The 21,367-nt window shown below is 52.7% G+C and overlaps 1 protein-coding gene across 1 annotated transcript in view; it reads left to right on the forward strand.

Moving 5' to 3' along the window:
• Nucleotides 1–21,367, forward strand: part of LOC147123916 (complement component C6-like) — a 114,844-nt gene that overhangs the window by 87,040 nt on the left and 6,437 nt on the right. Inside the window, 4 exon segments of the mRNA XM_085965268.1 lie at nucleotides 619–751; nucleotides 5,823–6,014; nucleotides 17,649–17,730; nucleotides 20,945–21,186. Of these exon segments, the coding sequence (XP_085821394.1) occupies nucleotides 619–751; nucleotides 5,823–6,014; nucleotides 17,649–17,730; nucleotides 20,945–21,186 (649 nt within the window).

Genomic DNA, 21,367 nt, shown 5'->3' on the forward strand with positions numbered 1-21,367 from the left:
GGGTCTGTTGTAGACTCACTGATAGAGACTGATCGCTGTGATTGGTCAACAACTCCATTATCACATCAGGCGACCACCAGGGTGCAAACTAGATGGATCGAGACGAGTCTTTTCTCTTCTGGAAATTGCCATGTTCCTATGGTGTGTGTGTTTTTTTATTCATTCATGGAATGTGGGCGTCGCTGTCAAGGCCGGCACTTATTGCCCATCCCTAGTTGCCCCTTGAGAAGGTGGTGGTGAGCCGCCTCCTTGAACCGCTGCAGTCCGTGTGGTGAAGGTGCTCCCACAGTGCTGTTAGGGAGGGAGTTCCAGGATTTTGACCCAGCGACGATGAAGGAAGGGCCGATATATTTCCAAGTCAGGATAGTGTGTGACTTGGAGGGGAACTTGGAGGTGGTGGTGTTCCCATGCGCCTGCTGCCCTTGTCCTTCTAGGTGGAAGAGGCTGCGGGTTTGGGAGGTGCTGCCGAAGAAGCCTTGGCGAGTTGCTGCAGTGCATCTTGTAGATGGTACACACTGCAGCCACGGTGCACCGGTGGTGGAGGGAGTGAATGTTTAAGGTGGTGGATGGGGTGCCAATCGATGGGCAGTGCAGACTAACATACCGTCTCCATTACAGGTGGCCAAACCCAGGTACGATGTTGCGGAGATGCTGGAGATCATTTGTTTCTCAGGCTATGAGCCGAGTGGATACCAGTTCTACCGCTGCCTGCCCGACGGCACCTGGCACATGGAAGACCTGGAATGTCAACGTAAGGTTCCTGTCGTAGCGTCTGTGAGCTGGTTGGAGATGTCCGCAGACCCAATGAACCAACCTCCCTTGACCTTTGAGAAGCTCTGGGGTACTGAAGTGTCTCAGGATATAAGAAAGATCATAGAATCATAGAATGAGCAGAGAAGGAGGCCATTCGGCCCATCGGTCCTATGCTGGCCCTTTGGTAGAGCTCGCCAACTAATCCCACTCCCTGCTCTTTCCCCGTAGTCCTGTAATTTATTTCCCCCTTCAACTATTTATCCAATTTTCTTTTGAAAGTTACTATTGAATCTTTCAGGCAGCGCATTCCAGATCACAACAACTCGCTGCGTCAAAAAGATTCTCCTCGTCTCCACTCTGCTTCTTTCAGCATTTCGACAGAATCTTTCACAACCTCAGGATGTCCCAAAGCGCTTTACAACCAATGAAGCACTTCTGAAGTATTGTCACTGTTGTAATGTAGGAAACGCAGCAGCCAATTTGTGCACAGCAAGCTCCCGCAAACAGCAATGTGATAATGACCAGATCTTCTGTTTCAGTGATGTTGGTTGAGGGATGAATATTGTCTAGGAGAACTCCCCTGCTCTTCTTCGGAAACTTTTACATTCTCCTGAGAGAGCAGATGGGGACTCAGTTTAATGTCTCATCCGAAAGACGGCACCTCTGACAGTGCGGCGCTCCCTCAGTACTGCCCCTCCAACAGTGCGGCGCTCACTCAGTACTGGCCCTCCGACAGCGCAGCGCTCCATCAGTACTGCCCCTCCGACAGTGCAGCACGCCCTCAGTACTGCCCCTCCGACAGTGCAGCGCTCCCTCAGTACTGCCCCTCCGAAAGTGCAGCGCTCCCTCAGTACTGCCCCTCCCACTGTGCAGCGCTCCCTCCGTACTGCCCCTCCAACAGTGCAGCACTCCCTCAGTACTGCCCCTCCGACAGTGCAGCGCTCCCTCAGTACTGCCCCTCCGAAAGTGCAGCGCTCCCTCAGTACTGCCCCTCCCACTGTGCAGCGCTCCCTCCGTACTGCCCCTCCAACAGTGCAGCACTCCCTCAGTACTGACCCTCCGACAGTGTGGCATTCCCTCAGTACTGCCCCACCGACAGTGCAGCGCTCCCTCAGTACTGCCCCTCCGACAGTGCAGCACTCCCTCAGTACTGCCCCTCCGACAGTGCAGCACTCCCTCAGTACAGCACCTCCGACAGTGCAGCGCTCCCTCAGTACTGCCCCTCCGACAGTGCAGCACTCCCTCAGTACAGCACCTCCGACAGTGCAGCGCTCCCTCAGTACTGCCCCTCCGACAGTGCAGCACTCCCTCAGTACAGCACCTCCGACAGTGCAGCGCTCCCTCAGTACTGCCCCTCCGACAGTGCAGCACTCCCTCAGTACTGCCCCGCCGACAGTGCAGCGCTCCCTCAGTACTGCCCCGCCGACAGTGCAGCGCTCCCTCAGTACTGCACTGGTAGTGTCGGCCTCGATTCCGTGCTCGAGTATCTGGAGTGGGATTTGACCCCACCAACTTTTGACTCCAAGTTACGAGCGCTGCCCACTGAGCCACGGCAGGTGGAGCTGCCGATTCCTCGCCGTGGATGCTCTGTGTCTCTGATTGGGATCGGTCACAGCTTGACGTGACCGAGTTCTGGTGAGCTGCTGATTCCCCGACGGTGCTGTCCTGGAATCAGCCTGTCGCTCAGGGATTCAGGGCTGCGGAGACCTGAGCTGGTGCGGTACGACCAGGACTTCAGCTCCTCGGTGTTCAGATCCCGGGAGCTGCCTCACTACAGCCCCCGAGCCTTGCTGCTTCTGCTCTGTTCCTCCATCGCAGCCCGGGAGCGACCTCAGTCTCGCCGTGGTACGGTAGCTGAACGGTTTTGACACTGGACTCGCAATCACCGAGGTTGTGAGTGCAAATCCCACCAATTCAGTCCAGCACAGTAAATTATGGGCTGGCACCCCATAGAACAGGAACATAGGAAGGGGAGGAGGCCATTCAGCCCCTCGAGCCTGCTCCGCTATTCAATCAGATCACAGCTGATCTGTCCCTCAACTCCACTGACCCACCTTTGCTCCGTATCCCTTGATCCCTTTACCCAACAAAAAGCGATCAATCTCGGTTCTGAAATTTTCAATTGACCCCCAGCCTTTGTGTGAGAGAGTTCCAGATTTCCACTAATCTTTGTGTGAAGAGGTGCTGCCTGACTTCACTCCTAAATGATCTCGCTCTAATTTTAAGATTACGTCCCCTTGTTCTGGGTTCCCCGAAACAACCGCAACCCCCCTCCCCCCGCACCCCGCCTCGTCCCCCACGACTTAGCTTGCTGGCTGCCATCCCTCCCCTGCCTGAGAACCTTCGCTTCTCCCAGGACCCCTCGACCCTCCCGGAACCCCTCCCCCCCGGGACCCCACCGCCCTCCCGGAGCCCCAACCCCCCGGGACCCCACCACCCTCCCGGAACCCCACCCCCCCGGGACCCCACCACCCTCCCGGAACCCCAACCCCCCGGGACCCCTCCACCCTCCCGGAACCCCAACCCCCCGGGACCCCCCTCCACCCTCCCGGAACCCCTCCACCCTCCCGGAACCCCAACCCCCCGGGACCCCTCCACCCTCCCGGAACCCCAACCCCCCGGGACCCCCTCCACCCTCCCGGAACCCCTCCACCCTCCCGGAACCCCAACCCCCCGGGACCCCTCCACCCTCCCGGAACCCCAACCCCCCGGGACCCCTCCAACCTCCCGGGACCCCACCCACCCCGGGACCCCCTCCACCCTCCCGGAACCCCCTCCACCCTCCCGGGACTCCTCCACCCTCCCGGGACCCCACCCTCCCTCCTGGGACTCCTCCTCCCTCCCGGGACCCCCTCCTCCCTCCCGGGACCCCCTCCACCCTCCCGGGACCCCACCCTCCCTCCCGGGACCCTCTCCACCCTCCCGGGACCCCACCCTCCCTCCCGGGACCCCCTCCACCCTCCCGGGACCACACCCTCAATCCCGGGACCCCCTCCCGGGACCCCACCCTCCCTCCCGGGACCCCCCTCCACCCTCCCGGGACCCCACCCTCCCTCCCGGGACCCCCTCCACCCTCCCGGGACCCCACCCTCCCTCCCAGGACCCCACCACCCTCCCGGGACCCCACCCTCCCTCCCGGGACCCCCTCCACCCTCCCAGGACTCCCTCCACCTTCCCGGAACATCCCGCCCAGGACCTCACCCCCCCCAAAGTCAAAATGGACCAATTCATTAAATATATTCAAGAAGGAGTTGGATATATTTCTTAAGGCTAAAGGGATCAAGGGATATGGGGAGAAGGCAGGGACAGGGTACTGAGTTTGGATGATCAGCCATGATCGCATTGAATGGCGGAGCAGGCTCGAGGGGCCGAATGGCCTACTCCTGCTCCTATCTTCTATGTTTCTATGTTTCTATGACCCCAGTAATCACTTTGTTGGCGTCTCGCTCTGCTTAAAACTTTAGTGAGGGGAGGAAAGTCTTTGCAGGCCCTGCGTTACTGGGGATCTCGCTCCTGTATTCAGTTTCAGCTCACCTCAGGGCTCCCACAGTCTCAGCACAGAGCCAGGGCGGGCCGCCAATTTCTGGAGGATTCATCCCGTGAACTCCCGTCTCGAACCGCCCCACTCGGTCAAATAGCCTTTCCTCCCCATCGCCAACATCTCCATCACCTATAAACGGAACTGTTCAACCAAAATATCAAAAACACACAATTTAGTTTAAGGCCTCTATGATTTCTCTCCCGGTGTTGCTCACAGTGTCCGGGAGATTAATCTTCAACTCCTGGAGACTCCGGACCAATCCTGGACGGTTGGCGACCATAAGCAGAGGAACAATTACAACACTGGAGCACTGGTTCCCCAGATCCCTCCCCTCCCCTCCCCCCACCCTCCGGCCCCCTCCCCTCCCCTCCCCCGGCCCCCTCCCCTCCCCCGCAACCCGGGCCCCTCCCCTCCCCTCCCCTCCCCAGCCCCCTCCCCCCAGCCCGCTCCCCTCCCCTCCCCCAGCCCCCTCCCCTCCCCCGCAACCCGGGCCCCTCCCCTCCCCTCCCGGCCCCCTCCCCTCCCCTCCCCAGCCCCCTCCCCCCAGCCCGCTCCCCTCCCCTCCCCCGCACCCCCAGCCCCCTCCCCTCCCCTCCCCCGGCCCCCCTCCCCTCCCCTCCCCCCACCCCAGCCCCCTCCCCTCCCCCAGCCCCCCTCCCCTCCCCTCCCCCCACCCCAGCCCCCTCCCCTCCCCCGGCCCCCCTCCCCTCCCCCGCCCCTCCCCTCCCCAGCCCCCTCCCCCCAGCCCCCTCCTCTCCCCTCCCCAGCCCCCTCCCCCCAGCCCCCTCCCCTCCCCTCCCCCGCACCCCCGGCCCCCCTCCCCTCCCCTCCCTCCCGGCCCCCTCCCCTCCCCTCCCCCAGCCCCCCTCCCCTCCCGCTGCCCCCTCCCCTCCCCTCCCCCCACCCCGGCCCCCTCCCCTCCCCTCCCCCGGCCCCCTCCCCTCCACTCCCCCACCCCCCCGGCCCCCTCCCCATCCCTCCCCCAGCCCCCTCCCCCCCCCGGCCCCCTCCCCTCCCCCAGCCCCCTCCCCCCAGCCCCCTCCCCATCCCTCCCCCAGCCCCCTCCCCCCAGCTCCCTCCCCAGCCCCCTCCCCCCAGCCCCCTCCCCCGCACCCCCGGCCCCCTCCCCTCCCCTCCCCCAGCCCCCTCCCCTAGCCCTCTCCCCAGCCCCCTCCCCAGCCCCCTCCCCCCAGCCTCCTCCCCTCCCCAGCCCCCTCCCCTCCCCAGCCCCCTCCCCCCCAGCCTCCTCCCCAGCCCCCTCCCCCCAGCCCCCTCCCCAGCCCCCTCCCCTCCCCAGCCCCCTCCCCTCACCAGTCCCCCTCCCCTCCCCCCTAGCCTCCCCTCCCCTCCCCTCCCGCTGCCCCCTCACCTCTCCTCCCCTCCACCCTCCCCCACCCCCATCTCCCAGCTCCTCCCCCCCTCGCCCTTCCCCCTCCCTCAGGCCTCTCCCTTTCCCCCCTCCCCCAGCTTAACACAGTGAGTGGTGAATTTGCTGGTTAATGTTTTCTCTTCTGTCCTCCTGTTGTAGGGACGATCTGTACCAGGCCAGCGATCTCCAGCCCAGCGACATTACATCCACTCAAAGCTGACTACAGTGTGGGAGAATCCGTTCAGGTGAAGTGTCCGCCGGGGATGGCTCTGACAGGACAGGCTCGGTACCAGTGTGGGCCCGGCCTAACCTGGGAACCCCACCTGCCCGAGGACATCCACTGCCAGACCGGTAAGAGCCAGCGTCGGGGGAGAGATCCCGTGGGTCCACCTGCTCCCTCCCATCACTCCAGCACAGACCCTGGTGAATGGGACAAGCACCGAGGAAATTCACCCCTTTCAAAGACTCGAGAGGCCTTATGTCAGGGTAAATCTAGCAAGAGGTGAATGGCCCTTTGAGCCAGGCCAGATCTTTGTGCGTTGACCATGGACGAGCCCTGTTATCCTGGTTTTGACTTTCTCCAGCATAAGCTGCCGCCTTGGCGCTCTTGTGTCTGCGCACCTGGGACTGTCAGCTCGAAGCAGGGGTTAATCAATTAACCATTGATTCACGTGAACAACCCTGGAGAGAGAGCACAGATCGGAGGAAACCTCCCCCAGTTTACAGGTGGAACAGACTCTCGGCACAAGGAGGCGAGGATGAGAAATTGAACTCCTTCACAGAGGAGCTGGATAGACTTCTGGGTGGGAATGGGGCTGGAGGCTTCAGGGATAGGGACTGACTAAGATGCCCAGATAGTCCAAGGGACACAATGCTTCCTGTACAGCTGGGACTGAGAGGTGGCGGGAGAGCGGGCAGAAGGGCAGGGTTGAAGAGTGGAGCTGTGTGGAGAGAGGAATAGTCGGGAGTATTGGTGGATTAGCTTTGGGGATCTGGCAGTATTTATATAGAACATTCCTTCTGGAGATTAATTGGGTGGGTAGAGCCCATGATAGGGTAGAGTGTACATGGGCTGTGGGAGGAGATTAAATGGGTGGGTAGAGTCCGTGATAGGGTAGAGTGTACATGGGCTGTGGGAGGAGATTAAATGGGTGGGTAGAGTCCATGTTGGGGGAGAGTGTACATGGGCTGTGGGAGGAGATTAAATGGGTGGGTAGAGTCCATGATAGGGGAGAGTGTACATGGGCTGTGGGAGGAGATTAAATGGGTGGGTAGAGTCCATGATAGGGGAGAGTGTACATGGGCTGTGGGAGGAGATTAAATGGGCGGGTGGAGTCCATGATAGGGGAGAGTGTACATGGGCTGTGGGAGGAGATTAAATGGGTGGGTAGGGTCCATGATAGGGGAGAGTGTACATGGGCTGTGGGAGGAGATTAAATGGGTGGGTAGAGTCTGTGATAGGGGAGAGTGTACATGGGCTGTGGGAGGAGATTAAATGGGTGGGTAGAGTCCATGATAGGGGAGAGTGTACATGGGCTGTGGGAGGAGATTAAATGGGTGGGTAGAGTCCGTGATAGGGGAGAGTGTACATGGGCTGTGGGAGGAGATTAAATGGGTGGGTAGAGTCCGTGATAGGGGAGAGTGTACATGGGCTGTGGGAGGAGATTAAATGGGTGGATAGAGTCCATGATAGGGGAGAGTGTACATGGGCTGTGGGAGGAGATTAAATGGGTGGGTAGAGTCCATGATAGGGGAGAGTGTAGATGGGCTGTGGGAGGAGATTAAATGGGTGGGTAGAGTCCATGATAGGGGAGAGTGTACATGGGCTGTGGGAGGAGATTAAATGGGTGGGTAGAGTCCATGATAGGGGAGAGTGTACATGGGCTGTGGGAGGAGATTAAATGGGTGGGTAGAGTCCATGATAGGGGAGAGTGTACATGGGCTGTGGGAGGAGATTAAATGGGTGGGTAGAGTCCATGATAGGGGAGAATGTACATGGGCTGTGGGAGGAGATTAAATGGGTGGGTGGAGTCCATGATAGGGGAGAGTGTACATGGGCTGTGGGAGGATTTAAAATGCAGCCCATTTATTACTTTTGTAGTGTAGTCACTATTGTAGTGTAGGGAAAGGTAACAGCCATTGGTGCACAGCAAGCTCCCACAAAAAGCAATGATGATTACTGCTGGAAATTGTGCGTGTGAATCTGTGTACGAGAGTGCGTGCGAGAGCGTGTGATTGTGTGAAAGATTGTGTTATTGATTGCGTGCGAGACTGTGTGTGTGACTGTGAGTGTATGAGTGTGAGTGGGAGTGTGAGTGCGTGAGCGAGCAAGTGAGTGTGTGCAAGTGAGTGAGTGAGTGAGTTTGTGCGAGCGAGTGAGTGCGTGTGAGTGTGAGTGTGAGAGTGTGTGTGTGAGTGTGAGTGTGAGTAAGTGTGTGTGTGTGTGTGAGAGTGTGCATGTGAGTGTGAATTTGAGTGTGTAAGTGTGAGTGTGTGAGTGTGAGTAAGTGTGTGTGTGTTAGTGTGAGTGTGAGTGTGTGTGAGTTAGTGTTAGTGTTAGTGTGAGAATGTGTGTGTGTGTGAGTGAGAGTGTGAGTGTGTGTGAGTGAGAGTGAGAGTGTGAGTGTGTGAGCGTGTGCGAGTGAGAGTGAGTGTGTCAGTGTGTGTGTGAGTGTGTACGTGTGTGAGTGAGAGTGAGAGTGAGTGTGTCAGTGTGTGAGTGAGAGTGTGTGAGTGTGTGTGTGAGTGTGTGTGTGAGAGTGAGTGTGTCAGTGTGCGTGTGTGTGAGTGAGAGTGAGTGTGTGTGAGTGAGTGTGTGTGTGAGTGTGTCAGTGTGTGAGTGAGAGTGTGTGAGTGTGTGAGTGTGTGAGTGTGTGTGTGAGTGTGTCAGTGTGTGAGTGTGTCAGTGTGTGTGTGAGTGTGTCAGTGTGTGAGTGAGAGTGTGTGAGTGTGTGAGTGTGTCAGTGTGTGAGTGTGTGAGTGTGTGTGTGAGTGTGTCAGTGTGTGAGTGAGAGTGTGTGAGTGTGTGTGTGAGTGTGTGTGTGAGTGTGTGTCAGTGTGTGAGTGAGAGTGTGTGTGTGAGTGTGTGTGTGAGTGTGTCAATGTGTGAGTGAGAGTGTGAGTGTGTCAGTGTGTGAGTGTGTGAGTGTGTGTGTGTGAGTGTGTCAGTGTGTGAGTGTGTGAGTGTGTGTGTGAGTGTGTCAGTGTGTGAGTGTGTGAGTGTGTGAGTGTGTGTGTGAGTGTGTGTGAGTGAGTGTGTGTGTGAGTGTGTCAGTGTGTGAGTGAGAGTGTGTGAGTGTGTCAGTGTGTGAGTGTGTGTGTGAGTGTGTCAGTGTGTCAGTGAGAGTGTGTGAGTGTGTGAGTGTGTGTGTGAGTGTGTCAGTGTGTGAGTGAGAGTGTGTGAGTGTGTGAGTGTGTGAGTGTGTGTGTGAGTGTGTCAGTGTGTGAGTGTGTGAGTGTCAGTGTGTGAGTGAGAGTGTGTGAGTGTGTGAGTGTGTGTGTGAGTGTGTCAGTGTGTGTGAGTGAGTGTGTGTGTGAGTGTGTGAGTGTGTGTGTGAGTGTGTGAGTGTGTGTGTGAGAGTGAGTGTGTGAGTGTGTCAGTGTGTGAGAGTGAGTGTGTGAGTGTGTGAGTGAGAGTGTGTGAGTGTGTGTGTGAGTGTGTGTGTGAGTGTGTGAGAGTGAGAGTGTGTGTGTGTGTGAGAGTGAGTGTGTCAGTGTGTGAGAGTGAGTGTGTCAGTGTGTGAGAGTGAGTGTGTCAGTGTGTGAGAGTGAGTGTGTCAGTGTGTGAGTGAGAGTGTGTGAGTGTGTGTGTGAGTGTGTGTGTGAGTGTGTGTGTGAGTGAGTGTGTGTGTGTGAGTGTGTCTGTGTGAGTGTGTGTGTGTGTGTGAGAGTGAGTGTGTGAGTGTGTCAGTGTGTGAGAGTGAGTGTGTCAGTGTGTGAGTGAGAGTGTGTGAGTGTGTGTGTGTGTGTGTGTGTGAGAGTGAGTGTGTCAGTGTGTGTAAGTGAGAGTGAGTGTGTCTGTGTGAGTGTGTGTGTGTGTGTGAGAGTGAGTGTGTGTGAGTGTGTCAGTGTGTGAGTGTGTGTGTGTGTGTGTGAGAGTGAGTGTGTGTGAGTGTGTCAGTGTGTGAGTGTGTGTGTGTGTGAGAGTGAGTGTGTGTGAGTGTGTCAGTGTGTGAGTGAGAGTGTCAGTGTATGAGTGAGAGTGTGTGTGTGTGAGAGTGAGTGTGTGTGTGTGAGAGTGAGTGTGTGTGAGTGTGTCAGTGTGTGAGTGAGAGTGTGTGAGTATATGAGTGTGAGTGTGTCAGTGTGCATGTGTGTGAGTGAGAGTGAGTGTGTCAGTGTGAGTGAGTGTGTGTGAGTGTGTGTGAGTGTGAGTGTGTGTGAGTGTATGTTTAACAAATTTGCTGGAGTTCTTTGAGGAGGTAACGAGCAGGGTGGACAAGGGTGAGCCAGTGGATGTGGTGTAGTTGGATTTCCAGAAGGCATTCGATAAGGTGCCACAAATAAATGTTACTGCATAAGATAAGAGCTCATGGAGTTGGGGGTAATATATAGAGGATTGGCTAACTAACAGAAAACAGAGAGTCAGGATAAATGTGTCATTTTCTGGTTGGCAAATGGTAACTAGTGGGGTGCCACAGGGATCGGTGCTGGGGCCTCAACTATTTACAAGCTACATTAATGACTTGTATGAAGGGACCGAGTGTAATGTAGCCAAGTTTGCGGATGGTACAAAGATGGGTGGGAAAACAAGTTGTGCAGAGGATTCAAAGGGGAAAAATCATTGATTGCGCCTCCTGTTAGCGCCTTAAGAGGGCGCTAATGGGGCGCAAAGCAACTAGCGCCCGGGGGCGGCGATGTTTGCACTGCTCGCGAAATTAACTAGACATTTTGCAGCGGCGCTAAACACTACCGCCACGATCTCTTGCGCCGGCAGATCGTGACGTCAGTCGAGTGCGCAACACCCCGGTAGCACCCCGGACCGGATATTGAGTGGCGCCCCCTGTCTTACCGCCTGCCGCCAGCAACGACAGGTTGAGGGGAGTGTTTTGCAGTCGGGAAGGGACTGGGGGAGCGCTATTTAAAGGAGACCGCTTCCTGCCTTTCTTTGTCTGCGAAATTTTTGCACCACGCATTCTGAGAGAGAGAGAGAGACCTCTGGAGAGATTCAGCGCTGTGTGAAGGAGTTTTGGGTACTGAGCAGCACTTTGCAGGTTTATTTTGATTTGCCCTTCCTTGTATCGATTTAGAAGAGACTGTGGGGGCTGCACTCTGAGCTCTCTCCCTGGGCCTCTCCATTGTTCTTTCCAGCAGATTTGATGTACAGGTCTCTCCAGGCCGAGATTCAAGGCTGCAATGAGCAGGATGTGGATGGAGAGCAAGATCGACCCTCCCCTTTAAGAACTGGCCGGCGCCAGTCTGTCTGTGTTCCATTGCTGACTGACATCACCTGAGCTTCGCCAGCGCTCTGAGGTAGCGCCTCGCTCCTCGGCGTTAGCGCCTTAAGACAGGTGTGTAGCACCTGATTTAGCGCTCCAATCACCTCCGAGGGCGATAGAAGCCATGTTTGCTGTCGGAGGCGATAATTAGCGCCAGGCGCTAAACTTTGCGCCCGGCCGATAATCGCGCCCCAAGCGGGGCGATACTGAATGTCTCCCCCAAAGAATCTGCAAAGGGATATAGACAGGCTCAGTGAGTGGATAAACATTTGGCAGATGGAGTATAATGTGGGAAAGTGCGAGGTTATCCACTTTGGCAGGAAAAATAAAAAGCAAATTATTATTTAAATGGGGAGAGATTACAAAATGCTACAGTTCAGAGGGATCTGGGGGTCCTTGTACATGAAACCCAAAATGTTAGCATGCAGGTACAGCAAGTAATGAAAAAGGCAAATGGAATGTTGGCCTTTATTTCAAAGGGGTTGGAGTATAAAAGCAGGGAAGTCCTGCTACAACTGTACAGGGTATTGGTGAGACCACACCTGGAGCACTGCGTACAGGTTTGGTCTCCTTATTTAAGGAAGTATATACTTGCATTGGAGGCAGTTCAGAGACGATTCACGAGGTTAATTCCAGAGATGAGGGGTTAGACTTATGAGGAAAGGTTGAGGGTCAGAGGTCAAGCAGCTGCCAAATTTGCTGATGATACAAAGATAGGTGGGAAAGCAAATTGTGTGGAGGATGCAGAGAATCTCCAAAAGGGATATAGATAGGCTGAGTGAGTGGGCAAAAAATCTGGCAGATGGAGTATAATGTGGGAAAATACGAGGTTATCCACTTTGGTAGGAAAAAATAAAAAAGCAAATTATTATTTAAATGGGGAGAGATTACAAAATGCTGAGGTACAGAAGGATCTGGGGGTCCTTGTACATGAATCACAAAAAGTTAGTATGCAGGTACAGCAAGTAATTAGGAAGGCAAATGGAATGTTGGCCTTTATTGCAAAGTGGGGTGGAGTATAAAAGTAGGGAAGTCCTGTTACAACTGTACAGGGCGCTGGCGAGACCACACCTGGAGTACTGTGTGATGTAACAAAAGAGTCTCACACATCAAGGAACTTTAAAGTAAGCTTAAAGCAACTTATAATTAAACTATATACAAGAGCGGTCTTCACCATGCCTCTAGGTGAAGCCCTTTTACAATACTGAGCAGTACAGTATTTATACTAGTCCAAACACAGGAAGTGACGTATGCACAGGAAGTGATGTATGCACAAAGTTCACAGTTCACAGTTCACAGGAAGTGATGTGCACATAACTTCCCGGAAGTTATTATTATTATCACATTCTTCCCTCCTGCGAGATTAGAAGGCTGTGGTCTTCCTTTTACTCCGCAGCCGCCGAACGAGGAAGAGTCGCACCCGTTTGGGTTCCCGTCGTAGAGGGTCGCTGGTCCGCTTACATGCTGTTGGCCATTGGTCAGAGTCTGTGTGGCCTGGATTACCCTGTGAAGGGTCGGGGAGATCATGGCTTCGTGTACGAGTCCCAATAGGTGCAGAGTCGGTCTGTCTCTGTTCAGAGGGAGGTGCAGAGCTGGTCTGTGGCGGATCAGTACTTTGGTGCGCGGTACTGGGAGGGTCGCAACTTTGAGTACGGGGTTCTATCGGCACCAAGCTGGTTGGTGTCAGATCAGGATCCTGGAGAGAGGTACCCGGTAGGTTCCAAGAGGCTCCTGGTAAAATACCATCACTCGATGTCCCACTAGGCCCTGGTGGGCAGGGAGCCAGATCCCGTAATGATACGGTAGATTCTCGGCCGTCGGGATATCGTATGTATGCATAGGTGGGGTTGGCATCGGTTAGTTCGACCTCGTCTACGAGAGGGTCATTTTTAGACGTCCGAACGTATCTTCGGAGTAGTACAGGTCCAGGAGTAGTTAGCCATGACGGGAGGGATGTCCCATAAGATGAGCGACGCTGGAATCCAAAGAACCGCTCATGAGGTGTAGAAAGAAGGGACCGTATAGAGTGCAATGCATCCGGAAGCACTGTTTCCCATTGCTGGTTTGGTAGGCCCCGAGATCTTAAAGCAAGATGTACGGAATTCCAGATGATACCGTTATACCTCTCTACCTGCCCATTTCCGATGGGATGATATGGCGTCGTTTTGCTTGTAGCAATTCCCCGTTCTGAGAGGTAGTCCTTGAGTTCCCTTGACATAAAGGATGGACCCCGATCCGAGTGAATGTAAGCCGCCATGCCACAGAGAGAAAATACCTGCTCAAGGCAGCAGATTACTGTGGACGCCAGCATATTGGAGCAGGGGAAGGCAAACGGAAAACGTGAATATTCATCAATCATGGTGAGCAAATATGTGTTCCGAGTTGAAGAGGGTACTGGGCCCTTGAAATCGATGCTAAGTCGTTGCATCGGTTGGGTTGTGTGTATGAGCATACCATCTGAGGGGCGGAAGAACTGAGGTTTTAATTCTGCACAAAGCTGGCATTCTGAGCACATTTTCTTTACATCTCCAGTAGAAAAAGGGAGATTCCGTGATCGTACGAAATGTAGCATGCGCGTAACGCCAGGATGACACAATCCATTATGGATATCTATGAGAGTAGAGGACGACATAATGGAGCAGAATGCTCGTGTGAGGGTATCCGGGGCCACATTCTCCTTGCCAGGTCGATAGTGAATGGTGTAACCAAAAGAGGCCAGTTCCATCCTCCACAGCTGTATTTTATTATTCTTAATTTTGGTTCGTTTTCGATTATCGAGCATGAAGGCGACTGATCGCTGGTCCATGATTAATGTAAAGTGCTGGCGAGCTAGGAAATGGTTCCACTTCCGTACCGCCTCTATGATGGCTGTGGCTTCCTTCTCAACCGGAGGATAATGTAGTTCGGCACCTTGCAAGGTCCTGGACATAAATGCTATAGGACGACCTTCCTGATTTAGAGTAGCCGAGATCGCCACCTCCGAGGCATCACATTCGACTATGAAAGGGAGATTCTCATCGATGGAGTGAAGAGCCGCTTTCTCCAACTGTTTTTTGAGAAGGTTAAAGGCTGCAACAGCCGCTGTTTCCAATGGAAATGATCGAGCATGCAGCAAGGGTTGGATTTTGTCTGAAAAATGAGGAATCCATTTAGCGTAGTATGCAAACAGACCGAGAGCCCGACGTAAAGAAGCCGGATTCTTAGGTGACGGGAGCTCTTGGAGCGGGCGAAGTCTTTCTGGGTCTGGCTTAATGATACCATTGCCTACGCAGTAGCCAAGGATGTTGATGGTCGGTTGCGATTCAACAGATTTAGATTCATTCAAAGTTAAGTTACGGTGATGGAGGGCATCCCGAAATTTTTGGAGGTTGGCGTCGTGTTCCTGTTGATCGTGACCTGCAATAGTAATGTTATCAAGATAGGGAAAAGTGTCCCTTAAGTTTTCCTGCTTAACCAGGCCATCCATTGCCCGTTGGAAGACAGCCACTCCATTAGTAACCCCGAATGGGAGGCGACGAAATTGGTACAGCCGTCCATTAGCCTCAAAGGCCGTGTACTGCTTATCTGAGACCTTCAAGGGTACCTGATGATAGGCACTTTTTAAATCGTAAGTTGAGAACACTTTGTATTCGGCCAGTTTATTAACCTATCATCAATGCATGGCAATGGGTAGGCGTCCAAGTCAGTATATTGATTGATGGTTTGCAAATAATCAATGCATAGTCATTGTTTGTGAGGTTTTAGAGGGTTCTTGACGATGACGATTTGAGCCCGCCAGGGCGACGAACATGGTTCGATGATATCCTCTGCTAAAAGTCGAGAGATTTCAGCCTCAATAAAAGATTGGTCTTCCTGACTAAAGCGCCGCGATTTCGTTATTATTGGTTTGCATCGAGGAGGAATACTGGCAAATAATGAGGGTTCATCAAGTGAAGCTGCTGATAATGCACAAAACAGTCATTTAGACAGTATATTAGAAATAGTAAGTCCAGGTTTGGATCCGCCGAACTCAACGGTGAGTTTCTTATGCTGTTTTTGAAAATCCAGCCCTAAGATGAGATCGCTACATAAGTCCTTGAGCACCGAAAGTCGGGTGGAGGGATACATGCGACCATTAAGTGTCATATCAATAATACAAAAGCCGGAGATTCTGGTATTAATTGATGACTGAGCCATCGCAATTGCCTGGTCCGATGGGAAGATATGTAGTTTCAATTTCGCAACAATCTGTTCTCTAATGAAACTATCAGTACTTCCTGAGTCAATTAAGGCATCTAAGGTATGCCCATTAACTGAAACTTTTGTAGCTGCATGAGACAGGTTCTGTGGGCAAGCAGCTGTAATTGATGTGGTTGCACAGAGAGTGGCTGAAACTCTAGGTGTGCTTCTTCGGGAGAGAGCTCAAGAGGAAGCTTGATAGGTCCTAGCCGGAGCATCTTGATAGGCCCTAATTGGGGCAGTTCGGTAGGCCTTAGCTGGATAGGCCCTCGTAGAGGCTCTTGATTGGCAAACTTTTGCAAAGTGTCCCTTTTTATCGCAATGACTGCAGATTGCATTGCGAGCAGGGCAGAATTTCCTAGGGTGAAAAGAATCTCCACAAAAGAAGCATTCCTTCCTAGATTGCCAAGAGACTGCTAAAGTGGGGTCATCCTCCTCTTCTTCATCAGAATTATCATCAGGATTAGATTCCTCCATGATAGGGTTCACCTGAGGCCACTTGAATCGTCTGGTTGCAGTTACAGCAGCAGATCGAGATCTGGGCAGCTGATAGAGGTCTGCATTTCTCTTTGCCAAATCCAGAGAACAAGCCAGGTCAAAAGCCTTTTGTAGCTCAAGTGTTTTACTTTCTAGTAGACGCTGGCGTATAAATGGAGAGGCAATCCCGCAGATGAAAACATCACGAATCATTTCTTCGCGGTACAGCTCAGCCGAGGCTGCCTGAAAGTTACAATCTACGCTGAGCCTACGACGTTCTTGAAGGAATTAGTTAATCAATTCCCCTGGCCCTTGTCGGGCTGTGGCCAGTAGATGTCTAGCATAGACCTCATTTGCGGTCTTGGCATATAGTTTTTAAAGTGCCCGGATCACCTCATCGTAATTATCCCATTCATCAACATATTCAAACACTGTTGGGGTCACATAGTTGATAAGTATCCTCAGTTTAGTAGGAGCACCCGCTTTACATTCATCAAGAAAATTCTCAAAAGTACGGTACCAATGCTTCCATACCCTGCCAGCTGCTGGTGCGTTTGGGTCCAAGTCCAGACGAGTAGGTTTAAGGATGTTTTCCATGATGGGTGGTTCCCTGGATCCTTAACTCCGAGTTTGTCCGAAGGTCTAGTATTTGTGAGTGTAAATACTAAGTTGCTTAAATTGATGTAACAAAAGAGTCTCACACATCAAGGAACTTTAAAGTAAGCTTTAAGCAACTTATAATTAAACTATATACAAGAGCGGTCTTCACCATGCCTCTAGGTGAAGCCCTTTTACCATACTGAGCAGTTCAGTATTTATACTAGTCCAAACACAGGAAGTGACGTATGCACAGGAAGTGATGTATGCACAAAGTTCACAGTTCACAGGAAGTGATGTGCACATAACTTCCCGGAAGTTATTATTATTATCACACTGCGTACAGTTTTGGTCTCCTTATTTAAGAAACGATATACTTGCATTGGAGGCAGTTCAGAGAAAGTTCACGAGGTTGATTCCGGAGATGAAAGGGTTGTCTTATGATGAAAGGTTGAGCAGGTTGGGCCTATACTCATTGGAATTTCCAAGAATGAGAGGTGATCTTATTGAAACGTATAAGATACCGAGGGGGCTCGACAAGGTAGATGAAGAGAGGATGTTTCCCCTCGTGGGGGAATCTAGAACTCGGGGGCACAGTCTCAGAATAAAGGGTCGCCCTTTCAGAACTGAGACGAGGAGGAATTTCTTCTCTCAGAGGGTCGTAAATCTGTGGAATTCTCTGCCCCAGAGAGCTGTGGAGGCTGGGTCATTAAATACATTTAAGGTGGAGATAGACAGATTTTTGCAAGATAAGGGAGTGAAGGGTTATGGGGAGCGGGCAGGGAAGTGGCTTTGAGCCCAAGATCAGCCATGATCTTATTGAATGGCGGAGCAGGCTCGAGGGGCCGAGTGGCCCATTCCCGCTCCGATTTCTTATGTTCTTATGTGTGTGTGAGTGTGTGAGTGTGTGAGTGTGTGAGTGTGAGTGTGTGAGTGTGAGTGTGTGAGTGTGTGAGTGTGAGTGTGAGTGTGTGAGTGTGAGTGTGTGAGTGTGAGTGTGTGAGTGTGAGTGTGTGAGTGTGAGTGTGAGGTCCTGAGGTTAGGACAGGTTTGAGGTTGCTTTTGAATATACTCTGTTCATGGGTCAGAGTTCAGTCTCAATCCTGACGCTAAGACCAGATATTGAGAAACAAATCCTGGCAGCCATTGAGTGACACGTAGCTCACAGCGGACCAACTATCCCTCAGTCAATCGCCTACTGCCTCTAACTGTCGGCCACAGCTGTGTAATCCCAGCCAATCACTTTGTTCTGCAGTGATCGATACCAGCGGCTGTAAACCAGGACAGAAGATGAGCGGGGCGGAGTGTGTCTGCATGTCGGCAGAGCAGGACTGTGGGTATGGTTTAATCTGGGCACTGGGTGCCAACTCCCTACTGTCAGACCTGTCTTTAAATCTGTGTGTCTGTGTCTGTCTCTGTGTCTGTGTGTCTCTGTCTGTGTGTCTGTGCCTGTGTGTGTGTATGTGTGTGTGTGTCTGTGTGTGTGTCTGTGTCTGTCTGTGTATGTGTGTTTCTGTGTCTGTTTGTGTCTGTATCTGTGTGTCTGTCTGTGTCTGTGTGTCTGTCTGTGTCTGTGTGTGTGCCTGTGTGTGTGTCTGTGTGTGTCTATGTCTGTCTGTTTCTGTGTGTCTCTGTGTGTCTGTGTGTCTATGTGTCTGTGTGTCTGTGTCTGTGTCTGTGTGTGTGTCTGCATCTTTGTGTCTGTGTGTCTATGTCTATGTATCTGTGTCTGTGTGTCTGTGTGTCTGTGTATCTGTGTCTGTGTGTCTGTGTGTCTGTGTCTGTGTCTGTGTGTCTGTGTGTCTGTGTCTGTGTCTATGTGTCTGTGTCTGTGTCTCTGTGTGTCTGTGACCGAGGTGGGTCCGGGGTGGCCCGGGTCGGTGTCGCGGTCCCAGCCCGCTGCCGACTACAGCCTGCACTTTCCAAGTGATTTTACGTTACTAGGGCTTGTTAAGCCCGCCCAGTGCGTTTGCCCGCCAATTAACAGGAAGTGGGTCTGATGACATCATTTGATGATGCGTCATCAGCCGATTTCCTTAAAGGGACCATGCACAATTTTATTTTGACATTTGTGCTGTCAGTGTTCTACAGCATTGAGGTGCTGCAAACACTGACAAGCACTGCACAAAGGTGCACGGCTGCACCCAGGCTCTCCCATGACTCCCTCCATATGATTATGAGGGAGCCACAGCGCGCAGGGAGGTTCTCTTCCCTTCCCATGGGCAGAAGAGACCTCCCCAGGAGATCAACGCAGCCTGGTTGCACTTTGCATAGGAGGACACAAGCAGGGGTGTGGTCAGGAGGACCAGGCTGCAGTGGTGCAAACCTTTCAATGATCTCAGTAGATCACGATACGTTAGTACAAAGCCACACTCAACCTCATCCTGCTGTGTCACTCATCACATCCCCATCACTCTGCCTTCCCTACCCTACTCCTGCACATCCTTACTCACACCAACATCTTGCACCTCCACCCATCCCTCTCTATCTATCTGCATTATCACTTCCCCATCTCACCAGCCACCCCTCACACTCACTCTCATCCTAGTCCAATCATACCAACTAACAACCTTTATTTTCAACACTTTGCGTTCTTGGACAGATCTGTGCTCACTTTTGGAAGTGGCTTAGTGAGTTGCAGTGAATGGTGAGACATAACGGTATCCCCAGCAATGGTGATGAGTGTGAAAGGAATGGCTTGGGCATTGTAGGGATGCTTTATGGTGTTAGTGTGGGGTGGTGTCAACCTGGTGCATCATGTGGCAGCCAGGGTGTACAGCGTCAAGTGAAGTAAATCTGGCCATGGTGAGGCCATCCCTGGCCTCCCGGGCAGCAATGTGGTCGGGTGCTGATGCCCTGTGTCCTGTGCAGCATCGGGTGATTACGGAGAAGGTTGGTGTTGTTGTTGGTGCTGTTGGTGTTGGGGCTGATCGTGGTGGGATTCTGAGGACCAAGGTGAGATCGTTTCAAGGGCACCGATGCTGATGTAATAGATGGCAGGCGAGGTTGAGATGACAGAAGCGATCTGTCAATGGTGTCTGAGGTTGTTCCAATGAGGTGGCACTGGATAGAGAATTTGCTCCAAACACTTGCAATCTGCAGAAAGCTCAATATGTCTTCCAAATACAGCAAGCAACAGTTTCTGAGCTTTGAAATTGAACAGCTGTAACATGGGGTCATTTATACAACTTTGGCAGCTGTCAGGTCATGAGATAATTCAATGCTGAATCCACTCACGACACGTTGAGCTGACGTGTTCCCCGAGCAGCGGGTAACCCGTGGGGGTGCACGTAAAATTGAAATGTAGGCTTAAAATAACAGTTAATTGGATGTTAACCCATTTAATGATGTGGATTGCCTCCCCCGCCGCTTGGTGTCGGGTTAGTTCAGCGCCGACAGACCGGACACCAGGGAGACTCATGTGGAGGCAGGTTGACAGCAGGTTCCCTACCCACTGTCAATCCTTTCCATTTTGACAGCTGACCCGCCTCCGAATCCGCCCTCTGAGCGCTGGCAAAATTCAACCCTGTGTGTCTGTGTCGGTTTTTGTGTCTGTGTTTACGTGTCTGTGTGTTGATGTGTGTGTCTGTGTGTGTGTGTCTGTGTGTTTATGGGTGTGTCTGTGTGTGTTTATGTTTGTGTCTGTGTGTGTCTGTGTTTATGTGTGTGTCTGTGTGTGTGTGTCAGTGTGTTTATGGTTGTGTCTGTGTGTTTATGTGTGTGTCTGTGTGTTTATGTGTGTGTCTGAGTGTGTGTGTCTGTGTGTGTGTCTGTGTGTTTATGTGTGTGTCTGTGTGTTTATGTGTGTGTCTGAGTGTGTGTGTCTGTGTGTTTACGTGTGTGTCTGTGTGTGTCTGTGTGTGTGTCTGTGTGTTTATGTGTGTTTACGTATGTGTCTGTGTGTGTCTGTGTTTGTCTGTGTGTGTGTCTGTGTGTTTATGTGTGTTTACGTATGTGTCTGTGTGTGTCTGTGTGTGTGTGTGTCTGTGTGTTTATGTGTGTGTCTGTGTGTGTGTTTATGTTTGTGTCTGTGTGTTTATGTGTGTGTCTGTGTGTTTATGTGTGTGTGTGTGTCTGTGTGTGTGTCTGTGTGTTTACATGTGTGTCTGTGTGTGTGTGTTTATGTGTGTGTCTGTGTGTTTATGTGTGTGTCTGAGTGTGTGTGTCTGTGTGTGTGTCTGTGTGTTTACATGTGTGTCTGTGTGTGTGTGTTTATGTGTGTGTCTGTGTGTTTACGTGTGTGTCTGTGTGTGTCTGTGTGTGTCTGTGTGAATGTGTCTGTGTTTATTTGTGTGTGTGTGTGAATGTGTCTGTGTTTATTTGTGTGTGTGTGTGTGTGAATGTGTCTGTTTATTTGTGTGTGTGTGTGTGTGAATGTGTCTGTGTTTATTTGTGTGTGTGTGTGTGTGAATGTGTCTGTGTTTATTTGTGTGTGTGTGTGTGTGAATGTGTCTGTGTTTATTTGTGTGTGTGTGTGTGTGAATGTGTCTGTGTTTATTTGTGTGTGTGCGTCCTCACTAACACCCTAACTGTCTTCTGTTTTGTTTGTAGTGTGGCTCGCTCTCCAGAAGTCTGTGCTTACGACGTCGCGGTGCAGACCCTGATCAGCACCTCGAGCTGTGCCTATTTAGCCAGCAGGTGTGAAGGGCAGGACCTGAGGCTGGTGAAGGAAGGGCAATGCGAGGAGTCTGACCTGCAGTGGGCAGCAGAGCGAGCCCGCCTGTCCATCCCAAGCTCCAGGAAGGAGCCCTGCGCATTTGCCGACACGTGTTATGACTGGGAGAAGTGCACAGGTAATGGTGATGGCTGCGGTACTGCTGCTGTGTCTGGATGGGCTGGAGGTCAGGGGGTGGTCCCCCTGGGGGTGACCTTTCAATCCCTCGTCCCTCCCTCTCTGTGGGAATTCTGGAATGTGGGGTTTGATCAATCGATTCTGCACCCCACCCCCACAACCCAATTATGCCTCGTAAGCCT

The sequence above is a fragment of the Somniosus microcephalus genome, chromosome 1, assembly GCF_052327205.1.
Source record: "Somniosus microcephalus isolate GS21.2 chromosome 1, FLI_Smic_1.0, whole genome shotgun sequence".
NCBI classification, from domain to species: domain Eukaryota; kingdom Metazoa; phylum Chordata; class Chondrichthyes; order Squaliformes; family Somniosidae; genus Somniosus; species Somniosus microcephalus.